This window comes from Pelophylax lessonae, assembly GCF_965119305.1.
Source record: "Pelophylax lessonae genome assembly, chromosome: 4".
NCBI classification, from domain to species: domain Eukaryota; kingdom Metazoa; phylum Chordata; class Amphibia; order Anura; family Ranidae; genus Pelophylax; species Pelophylax lessonae.
This window is the reverse complement of record NC_138771.1, coordinates 530,995,361-531,007,579: the sequence shown is the minus strand read 5'-3', so window position 1 is coordinate 531,007,579 and position 12,219 is coordinate 530,995,361. Positions and strand designations below refer to the sequence as shown.

Below are 12,219 nucleotides of genomic sequence, written 5' to 3'. Positions count from 1 at the left end.
AAAGTAAGGGCAGAGATGTGGTTTCCAGGAGAGGAGAATGAGCTTTGTATAGGTGAATGTTTCTGAGGCTGGGTATGTACAGTGTGTGGATACACCTAGGTGTGCTCAGTGCTGCAATGTACTGTACAGCCAGGCCAGAGACATGGGGGGAGAATCAGGGACTGTGTAATGTATGGGTGACACTTTTCCTGGGAAAATCGGGCAGACACGCTATGATAAGAAATAAAACCGTAGCATTCGTCATGTGACACCGGCCTTGGCGAGTTGTGTGATATCCCCCTACCTGATGGGACAGGGCGCAGAATAAGGGACTATCTTGTAGATCAGGGATTCCCAAACTACAGCCCTGCAGCTGTTGCAGAACTACACATCCCATGAGGCATTGTAAAACTCTGACATTCACATACATAACTAGACGTGATGGGAATTGTAGTTCCTGAACAACTTCAGGGCCGTATTTTGGGAATACCTGTTGTAGAAAATACAACGCCTGCCCTTTCTGGTAGTGCGCACGTATGTTGGCTGTTTGAAAGGATAAGTTCACTTTTACCAAAAAAGTAACAAATGCACATTTTTTTTTTTTTTTTTTTTTGCAGGTAAAACAAAAATGCATTTGTTTTTTGTTCGGAACCTGTAAAGCATCGCACCCATGATCAGCAGACTGTTTGTGTATCTGTCTTCCTGTACCCCAAATATAAGCAGGCGGTTACACTCTGACCGCTCAATGAAATCCCTACAGCAATCAACCGCGCTGTGGTTAATTGAGAACTACAAGCCGACAGCCGCAGAGTATGGTTTCCACCTCCCCCCCTTTACACCAGGAGACATGAATTACACAGGTTCTGTGGCTGATTAAGGTGGTAAATAAACTCAGTGCCTTATGTGTGTTATGTTAGCCTCAGAACCTGTGTAATTCATATGTGTTCTGGTTTAAAGGGATGAGGTGGAAACCCTACCGCAGAGGCTGTTTGGACTTGCAGTCTTCCCACTGATAGAATACTGTGAATGAATGATGCAGCCGAGCTGTCAAATCGGAGAGGGAGGGTCGGTGGTGCATTTGTAACATGTTACATCCTAAATATGGGTGTAATATGTTCAAAATGTGAATTTATACTTTACCATGTTGCTTGCTGCAGCAAAGCCATAATGATGTTGCTGTCCCCACAAATTGTGTATGTAGTGATAGTACTTTCATTGTTGCGTTTCATGTGCATTTCCCACACCATGTGCAAAACCCACTTGTTACTCTTAAAAAAAAAAAAAAATATAGAGATCCTGTTTCCTTATAGCAGGTAAACAGCACAGCGTTTGTGCTGTCTAACCAGCCCCTCTGGAAACTAAAAAATCTGGCTGATTTTGCCACTTCCTATGTCCCCCTCTGTGTGCTGACCAGGATAATCAAGGCTAATGACCCCTGACCACCGTGGTCAGCCTGTGTGCCTCCATCATCTGTAGCTCTCCTCTCTCCCCTCCCTGCCTTTCAGCTCCGTGTGTCTGTCGACCCCCCTCCCCCCTGCTGCTGATAATAAACCTGACAAATGTCACTACCAGCCCTATCCTGCACTGTATAACTGCTTGTAAGAAATGATACCTCTAAGGCTCTAAATACCTTTTTTGAGAAGTGTCTTTAGGTCTGTCACATGACTCCCGGCTGCTGTAATACTACAATCCAGGGCTACAGCTGGAGGAGCCGAGCGGCCAGACCTCAAGACACTTCTCAAAAGGTATTTAGAGGCATCATTTCTTACAAGCGGTTATACAGTGCAGGATGCGGGCTGGGAGCAAGGCAATAGTTTAGGGTTACAAACCCTTTAAAGTTAATGACCCCAAGCTCAGGTCGCAAATGCAGTGCGTTTGCCTGTATCAGGTCACATGGTACTTCTGTATGGTTGCAATACGTTTCCAAAAGTAGTGCATGTACTACTTTTGGTGTGGTGTGATTTCAGCCCATTCAAAATGACACTAAACAGAGCTGCAGATGAAACGTTCCCGTGCAATTCCCGGTGTGAACCGGCTCTAAGAGAAGTACAAATCAAGGCAGGGAGGGAGGTGGGCTGGATGTGAAGCTAGTAGGTAGAAGGAGCAGGCTAGTAGGCAGGAGAGGTGAGCTGACAGCAGAGCTGGTAAGGAGCAAGAACAACCTGGACAATAGAGATGTCTGGTAGGCAGGAAAGGTGGGCTAGACCAGTGTTTTTCAACCTTTTTTCAGTTGTTGCACCCTTTAAAATTCTGCACAGTCTCAAGACTATTCTAAAACACTAAGACATTAAAAAACTAAACTAATAGTTTTACAAAACACAGCAACATCCACACATAAGACACCCGACATTAGAGGTGATTTATTCTTCCAAAGCAAATACCGTACACCTTTGTACACTGGTACTAGTATTCCAATGTTTTTGTTCTCCTTTAGTTTCTATCCCTCATTCAGCTAATGTGACCCCAGTGCTGATGTGATGGAGAGGCAAACAGGGATGCTGTGCAAGCTACCAACGTCCTCCTTATCAAACCAGTGATGTCATTGGTTGTGTAGACGCCAGCAGCTAGAAGGTTGTATTGGTGCAATGAAGACCCGTGGCTTTGTGTAACTAAAAGGCAGGCTTCATCCACCTGTTGGCATGTAAACAGTTTATGAGCAATTTTTAGGCATTTTGTCAAGGCACCCTTGAAGAAACCTGAGAGCACCCCAGTGTGCCTAGGTACCTTGGTTGAAAAAGGCTGGGCTAGACAATGGAGCTGGATGGGCAGGAGAGGCAAGCTAAATAATGGAGCAGAAAGGCAGGGGAGGCGGTCTAGACAATGGAGCTGGTAGGCAAGAGAGACAGGCTGGGCGATGGAGCTGGTAAATGGGAGGGGTGGGTTGGATAATAGAGAGGATTGGCAGGAGGGGTGGTTTGGACTAAAGAAAGAAACCAATGCAGGGAAAGTATCTAAGTGCAGTAAGTAAAAACAATGAGATTTTATTAAAACAAACTTAATACATTGGACTCACAAGGAGGGGAAGGCTTGAGGAAAAACCTTCAACATCACAGCATGACTGAGAAAAGAAACAAGGGCGCCAAGTCATAAAGGTAGATGAACAGCTGTGTAATTTAATGTAGTAACTTACATGTTAAAAACAGGTATTCCAATGAAGCAGCATGCATGGTGTAAAAGGACAGTCCCCACAGTAGATCCAATGGAAGATGCAAATGAAGGACAGTCACATCTGGGTCCTGTGTGGCGCGTCCTGTGTAGTGGTGAAGGAAGTCCTGAGTACCGGCAATGCCGGGTGATGCTGCAAATGGCGTGGGCTCCCTGGCTGGGCAGCCTCACCGCTGTCTGCCGTAAAGCAGGCCTGATGAAGGAGGAGGTCCTCCGAAACGACGTTGCAGCCCGCCCTCCACTCTCGGTTCAGTGTACGTTCCTGTCGGCTTCCGTGGAGGAACCGACAGACTTGTCCTTCTATTTCCGGTTCCGGGTCATTACCTTCCTGCTGTACGGCAGACAGCGGTGAGGCTGCCCAGCCAGGGAGCCCACGCCATTTGCAGCATCACCCGGCATTGCCGGTACTCAGGACTTCCTTCACTACTACACAGGACGCGCCACACAGGACCCAGATGTGACTGTCCTTCATTTGCATCTTCCATCGGATCTACTGTGGTGACTGTCCTTTTACACCATGCATGCTGCTTCATTGGAATACCTGTTTTTAACATGTAAGTTACTACATTAAATTACACAGCTGTTCATCTACCTTTATGACTTGGCGCCCTTGTTTCTTTTCTCTGTTACATGTTTGGAGGGTATCCCTACCTCTTGAGGAGCTGCCTGTCCAATCTTCACCCCAGTACCCTGATTTGGACTTTTTGTACTCTTTCATCAGCAAGGATACATCCGGGATCATCGCATGATTGATTAGGACTTCCACACACTTGAGGTTCTTGTATCTTGTTTGCCCTGCAATATTTTCTATATTTTCATTGTTATCCCATTTAATTTATTTATTTATCCATTTATATTTATTTTATATATATATATATATATATATATATATATATATATATATATATTTATTTATTTATTTATTTTTTTATATTGGTGATTCATCTGTGGTACCACTGGTCATGTGGTCCCCTCCATAATGGTCCAGTGAGCGCTGATTCACTGACCTAGGTCAGTGTGTGTCTTTTTAAGCACAGCATGACTGTTATCAGTGTGGATCCTCTCAGTCCCTCTCTCCTGGCCAGGGAGAGGGGTGAAAACCATTGATGTTAAAGGTAACTCTACCCAGGTGGAGAACCAATGCAGGCTTCTGTCAGGCTTGATCCCACCCTGTGGAATGTCATCACACCTCAGTCTAGTGCTATTCAGGGACACGTTTCAGGGAGATCCTCCCTTTCATCAGGAGTGGCAGTTTGGACAACAAAGCAAGCAGGCAGGAAGGGCAGGCTGTGCAACAGAGACGGTATACAGGATGAGCAGGGTGGACGATGAAGGTGGTAAGCAAGAGGGGCAAGCTGGACAAAGGAGCTGGTAGAGAGGGTGGGCAGACTTGATAAAAGAGGTGATAGGCAGGAGGGGCCAGACAATATAAACCAAAGGATTAAGCCATTATGAGCCATGTATGTATATCTGCTTCAGCTAAAGACCCACCATACTTGCTAACAGGTGTGATACAAAATCGTAAAAGAGAGGAAATCTCAGTGGTGACACAGACAGCACTGAAAACTTTGCAGGGATTCTAACCTTTACCTACTTTTTCCAGAAGGAAAACAGTTTTGACTGGAGTTAACCTTTCATGTTTTCATTGTATAGTCTTATTTTATAATCAATTCTGTGTTGACTCTCTTTAATTCTAGATTGCTATGTGTTTTTTTCTTCTCAGGAATAAGAAATCAGTTGATTACTCACAGTTTTTAGATCTAGAAAATGATGGTAAGTTGGATAATGCCCTTTGCCTTTTTTTTTCTCTGTTAGAACTAAATAAACAAGATTAAAGAAGGATTCTAACTTTTTTTTTTAAACATGGTTTTTGTGGGTACAAAGTATTTTTTACTTTCTAAATCGTTAGTTGCAATGTTGAACAGGGTGCCCCCCTTGGTGCACTACTTTTTTTTACATGATTTAGCTCCTGATGGGACTAAGTACATGTAGTACGTTTCCCCCCCCATCTTCCTTAGGTGCCCTGTAACACTAGCTGCAATATCGGACAGGGCACCCTCTCCTCACTTGGGGCATGGCTGCCCAACACCATGGCTAGCAATAAGATTACTACTTCACTTTGTAGCCCCCAGCACTCTCACAAGGCAAACACCTGCATGGGGACTGGAGAGGGAAGTGAAGCTGACATACATCCCTTCCCTCTGCGTTCCTTGTACCAGTACTTGCTTGGCCAAGTGCTGACAACAGAGACAGACGTTACAGAGCAAAGCAGCTGTGGTGTCATGCAGCTGCATGACACCACAGCTGCTTTGCTCTGTAACGTCTGTCTCTGTTGTCAGCACTTGGCCAAGCAAGTACTGGTACAAGGAACGCAGAGGGAAGGGATGTATGTCAGCTTCACTTCCCTCTCCAGTCCCCATGCAGGTGTTTGCCTTGTGAGAGTGCTGGGGGCTACAAAGTGAAGTAGTAATCTTATTGCTAGCCATGGTGTTGGGCAGCCATGCCCCAAGTGAGGAGAGGGTGCCCTGTCCGATATTGCAGCTAGTGTTACAGGGCACCTAAGGAAGATGGGGGGGGAAACGTACTACATGTACTTAGTCCCATCAGGAGCTAAATCATGTAAAAAAAAGTAGTGATAATTGTTCTTTGAAGAGAGAGTGTTTCCAAACCATCAATTTCAACAAAAGGAGAAGTAGGGTAAAAGCTCTTTTGTCCCTACTTCTCCTGTGGGTCATAGGAGTGCACTTCGGTCTACACTTTTGTCACTTAGCCGGTCCAGGCTCTGAAGGGATCTTGACTTTAATATCGGGATTCATCCAGATGCCTGACCAGTAGATGGCTCAGCCTCTTAGCATGCCATTGAGAGCCTGAACAAGCCGCTTCTGCCTCCTCAACAGCCCGGCGCTCCAGTGAAGAAATCCAAGTTTGAGACCGCACTCAGGGTGTTATGATGAAATCAAAGTTATCTTTATTCCTGATAGATAAAGTAGACAGACAGTGTACATAACAGACGTGTCGGGTTGACGCGTTTCACGAAGCTGTAGGTCGCTTACTCATAACTCATGAGTAAGCAACCTACAGCGTCGTGAAACGCGTCAACCCGACACGTCTGTTTTGTACACTCTGTCTACTTTATCAGGAATAAAGATACCTTTGATTTCATCATAACACCCTGAGTGCAGTCTCAAACTTGGATTTCTTCTACTCTTGGATGACTGATCTGACCTGCACCGGGTCTGAAACACACACCTGAGCGGCTTTCTTCCATTTTTCTCGGTGCTCCAGTGAGCCCTGGAGGGGCAGAGAGTCGGGGACTGACAGTCACCGGCTCTATGCTCACTGAAGTCCGAGAACTGATCGCATAGTTCTCGGCCTTAGAGGCAGTGGGAGTCTTGAACTTCTCTTTTAACGTATTTTATTTACATTTAAATACATTTTATACATTTAAATACATTTCATGTAAATTATTTGTGTTAGCCTGTGAAAGTCTTCCTAGACATCCAAAAGAAAATGAAGCAATAATAATGGATGTGATGTCTCCAGCCTCAGCACATTCACAGCTGACAGTAAACATAACACTATGGTATTCTCCTTCACTTCTCTGGCTACCACATAAATGTTATGTAGCGAGGGGAGGTGCAGAAATGTAGAGTTAAAGGAAGTAAATGTGTGGGCATCTTTGCAAAGTAAGTTACAAACTTCAGGATCGTTAACATGAATAGGAGTAGGCCAGAAATAATTGAAATTCAATGCAAAAATGGATTTACATTTTTACCGTAGATACACTTTAAGGTGAAATTGTCCTTTTAAATGGTGGTGTGAATATTGCACATGGTAGGGGGAGACTGGGAGGGGAAAAGGTGGAGTTGTGCTATAAATCCTGCCTGAAAGTAATAAGCAGGAAATACGTGTACATGTATTTACGTTTGCTTTTGTTTTGTTTTTTAAACAGATGAGGATTTTACCTGCTCCGTACCTGTTAGTAAAAAATCTCGGGTGGAGACAAAGAAAGAGAAAAAAGAAAACACAAAAAAACCTACAGTAGAGACCTCATCACCTATAAATTCACAGGGTAAAAGGTGAGTCATTGTCATATACACATCCAGGGATGGGGAAGTCCCAGCATCCAGGTAGATAATTTTGGCAGTACTTCTATGTGATATCTTGTATTGTCTATATATTTACCCCATGCTACCCAGCAGAAAGCCCATTTTCTTTTTTATGTTGTAAATTGTACTTGGAGGCACCTCCAGACATTCTAATCTGATCGTTTAGGCTGTATTGACACGGATAGCAAAGGAGGAGATTTGTTGGCAGTTCTGACTCTTGCCAAGAGAGGTCTAGAAGACTGGATGAAAGTATTGAACTAATCTGAATGGGCCAGTTCATATGTAGGCAATTGTGGGCAGTCAAAGCTGCCTGAACTTTCCTGCAGTCTGAAGGAAACTGACAGTTTGTTACTGTACATTGCTCTGTTCTGACAAGTCCATCTGGCAATAGAGCAGTTTGACAGCTGGTGAAATGTTGACGCACAACATTGCCTGCTTTCCCTTACCTCAAAACAATATTGAGCCCAAAAGCAAAATGTCATCTATTGCAGCTTACCCATTCTTACATGGGGTGACTGCATTTGTTTCTTTTTTAGGCTTTTTTTCCCTTTTATGTTCAATTGTTGATCCAGTAAGTCTGTTATTTGTCAGCTTCCTTTAACAGACCAAACTGTCTGTCAAAAGGTAAAATATTAAGACAAAGCATTTAACACTGACAGGGGTGCTTACAATGGTCAGCTTTTATTCATTCATGTAAAACTTTGTAAAAAGAAAAATAGTTGCTGTAACTACTTTAAAAAGTGTTAGGAGGTACAGGAAACTCTCTTCCACGCCGTAAGCTTATTGCAAAGTTGTGGATGCGAGCACAACCTCCTACCCTCCAACTGTGGATCAATTCCACCCTCCCATATAAGCGACTGGTATATCTCCACAGGGGATGTCCCAAAAAATATGATCGGGTCTGGGGTCGTTGGTTGGAGAACTCCCGCACCTGTACTGGTCAGTCGTAGTTGCAGCATACCTCTGACGGGCCACTGCGGGCGCTGTGTGTGGGTCCTGCATATGCAATATCCATATTGGTTCGCTTCGTAGGCACTTGCTTTATCTCCCTTTGCTGGGCCATGGGCCCTGTTCGGGCTTATGTTCTTCAGAGTATGTCATTTTGGACCTATGCTGTCTAACCCTGCTGTTACCTGCTAAGTTGCACTTATGTATACCATCATGGTTCTGTTCTCCTGTTTACAGTATGTTCCCATGTTCAGTAATTTGTTTTCCTGTATTACTATGTTTCATGCTTCTTCAATAAACTGCATTTTGAAAGTCAAAAAGTATTAGCTGGAGTTCAGCTATTATTTTTTAGTCAAGTCCCAGTCTGCATCTAGAACTGCCCTCTCCCCAGACTGACACTGCTGTCCAAAGGTGTTTATATTGCACCTGCAGCAGAGGGGAGATGCACTGATGGAAAAAAAGCCTAAAAACAATAAACAAATGCAGTCACTAATTTTAGGGATTGTAAAGCTGCAATATATACATTTTTAGGGTGTTTAATAACGCTTAAAAATAAACTTTTTCATGTCACATGACCTTCAGATAGGTATACTCTCCAAAAGCATTAGCTGGTTGGAGGAGTGGAAAGGCACGTATATGTTGCATTCCAATGACATTTGCTGCCAGGTTAAAAAATGCATTTCACTTGAATCCTGCTTAGTTACTGATACAGTGATAAACAGTGGTGTGTTTATTTGTAATAGATTATTTACAGGTGCTGTACTGTGCTGCAAGTTCAGAAAACTTCCAAAGAAAATTCTAGCATTGTCCTGGCACTAACTACACAAATCAAAGTCCTGACTATCAAACTGTCTGGCCTATTGCTTGCCAGTCCCACAAACTCCCTATATTTATTTTTTTGGTTTTACCAACCTTTAGCTCTCACAGGCACAGCCTGTCTGTTCCCCCAGGGCTCTAGTGCACTGACTCCAAGTTTCAGGTGAGCATAAATTGCCAAAAGGGAGAGGTACCCAAAAAAAGTGGACTGAGGATCAGATGTCTCCAAAAGTGTACTAGAAGAGCCTTGGAACTGTGTAAATCCCGAACACAACTTTTCCAGGCTCCCTTTGAGACACTCTGCAACAGTGTGTATTGGCATAGCCAGGGGTGTTTTATTTGACTTTGTTCTTGGGAAGAGCGGTGCAGTGTTAACCGGGTGAGGGAATGCCAGTCAGAGCGCTGATGAATGATTAGTGTAAACTGTGCTTTGTTCAGCCTTTTAGAAGAGTGGCTGCCACAGAATCAAACGGTCTTCAAAATGCATATAATAGCGAGGGGAGGAGATATTGCTAATCTACATTTTATAGCAAGAAAACAAGGTATAAGGGTTGAGTTACTAAAAACGTTTAGTATCCTAACTGAATCTGTAGCTCTGATTACCCAATGATGTGAAAATAAAATAATTAGCAATTTCCTTTTCAAATGATTGTATAATTTAGGTGAATCCTGCTCATTTTTTTATGTTCCATTAGTACATTAGCCCAATAGTTTTTTCCATACCATCTGAATAAGATTCTCATTTGGGCCGGCCATAGACAGTTTGAATCTCGGCCGGTTGAGCAGGAACCGGTCGAGATTCAAACCACGTATGGGCAGGCTTAATGAACCCAAGTTGATCGATCAACTTGGGTACAACCAGCCTGCTGGATTTTAAAAGAGATTATCGCTAGCGGCTGGTGGCCACTAGCAATAATCACTTTCTTCTCCCGACAGAACGGCTTCCCCCGACCAGGAGAATACAATGTCTTGCCGGGAGGGATTCTCCTGTCAACACTGTGTTTGCAGGAAAGAAATTCACTCCGTCTATGGCCAGCCTTATAGTCACATTAGTGGCTTTTATAAGGACCTTATGATCCATACTAACTTGGGAATTGTACTCTTAAGTTTCAGGTAGGTTGTCTGTACTCTGTATAAACATATAATAAAGCTTTTCATAAACCTTTTGTTTTTTAAGGTTGCCTTTGGATGAAAAAATTTACCAGAGAGATCTGGAAGTGGCTTTGGCTTTGTCTGTACAGAAAACATCAGTGATTATAGAAAATGATGAAAATACTCCCAGAACTGGTATGCTTACTATATGTTAACAGTCATATGCTAGACTGGCTTCATGTATTATATAGTTTGAGGGCTAACAGATATTGCTATTAGGGAATACGTGTATATATAAATAATATGTTGCAAACACCTGATGGTTTCATGTGTGTTCCCTAAAGAAAATGTCCTCAAAGAAAATATCCATGTTTAAAATCTGCTGGCTTACTAATCGTTACATGTAAAGAGAAGTATGCCACATCCTGGATCTCTCTCTCTCTCTTTTATTCACATTTTTACAATTTTGCAAAACACTGATGGCACAGCTCATACTTCGATAAGAAAGATGCAGCTCTCCTACAAAGCAGCGCTACTGCCCACCCCTCCTTTCTCCGGTCCTTTCACAGAATGCGTCCAATTTTGTGAATGCGTTCACAGAATACAAAACATTCTGTGATTTGGAAAGAGGAGAGGAGGGCTATATAGCAAAAAGTTTATATAGCTATACAGTCAGCATTTTATTAAAATTAAATTGTAAACAAAAGAGCTCCATGAGGTAGCACACCTTGTTACACTTCACTATTAGGCTCGATTCACACCTGAGCATATCATTTTCAGGCGTTTTTTGCAGGTGTTTGGAGGCAGGTATTGACGTCTGACCAAAAACGCTTGTAATCTGCCAAAAAAGAAGCTTGTGTACTTTTTTGAGCTTCAGGCGTTTTGCTTCAGGCGACAAAACACTCATTTGGGGCTATTTAAATAAATGGGATTTTGCTTGTTGGGCGTTTTGGAACTTCAGAGATGGGTGTTTTCTGAGCTGAAAAAGGCTCAGGTGTGAACAGGCCGTTAGTAAACCAGCAGATTTTATATCCAGATATCTTTCTCTTTCCTGGAATTCTTAGAGTTGTAAAGTCAGAAGGTTTTTAATCCGTATGCATGCTATGCATTAAGATAAAAAGCCTTCTGTGTGTAGCAACCCCCCCCCCCCCCCCCTAATAATCACCTGAACCCGATCTCTGATGTCCACGAGTCCTTCGGCCGTCCGGCACTCTCCCTCCTAAATTGGCTGAGACACAGCAGCGGTGCCATAGGCTCCCGTGGCTGTCAATCAAAGTCAGTCAGCCATTTAGGACAGAGAAGGGGCGGGGCCAAACAGCAGCTTCGTGCCGGAATAGACAGACAAAGCTGTAGCTTGGCTCAGGTGCGCCCATAGCAAGCTGCTTGCTATTGGAGGGAGGAGCCAGGACCTGGAAAGAGAGACCTGAGTAGAGTAGGATCTTGGCTGCTCTGTGCAAATCCAGAAGGTGACCTTTTTGGTGGCTATTACTTCTGCGTGCAGGGTGTCGGAATTGGAGGTATTATCCTGTTGTTCACCTTGGTTGTTCACAGAGCTAAGGTGGTTCTTCATCCCTGTCTGTCATTCCTTCCAAGGGTTGTCTCTGATTTTCATTTGAATGAAGACATTGTGTTGCCTTCCCTGTGCCCCCAGGCCAACACATCCGAAACAAATTGCTTTGCATGCCTTGGATGTGCTCCGGGCGATTCGGGAGTACCTGGCAGCTACAGAGTCTTTTAGGAAGTCAGACTCACTATTTGTGCTTACGGATGGGTCTCGGAAAGGGTTGTCCGCTTCCTCTGTGACCATTTCCAGATGGATCAGACAGACAGTGATTCAGGCCTATTCCATCAAGGATCAGGTTCCTCCTTTCCCTGTCAAGGCGCATTCTACTCAGGCGCTCAGAACATCATAGAAATGGATTTTACAGTAAGTCAAAATCCCATTTTTAACCACTTTAAGACCGAAAGGATTTGCCCCCTTAATGACCAGGCCCTATTTACGATTCGGCACTGCGTTACTTTAACGGACAGTTGCGTCGCTGTACCCAAATAAAATTGATGTCCTTTCCCCCCCCCCCCCCCCCCCCCCACAAATAGAGATTTCTTTTGG

The 12,219-nt window shown here is 43.8% G+C and overlaps 1 protein-coding gene across 1 annotated transcript in view; it reads left to right on the top strand.

Moving 5' to 3' along the window:
- RAD51AP1 (RAD51 associated protein 1) overlaps positions 1 to 12,219 on the top strand; it is a 35,944-nt gene that overhangs the window by 219 nt on the left and 23,506 nt on the right. Inside the window, exons 2-4 of the mRNA XM_082256237.1 lie at positions 4,868 to 4,917; positions 7,097 to 7,223; positions 10,195 to 10,304. Coding sequence (XP_082112363.1) covers positions 4,868 to 4,917; positions 7,097 to 7,223; positions 10,195 to 10,304 — 287 coding nt within the window. The remainder of the gene's footprint in view (positions 1 to 4,867; positions 4,918 to 7,096; positions 7,224 to 10,194; positions 10,305 to 12,219) is intronic.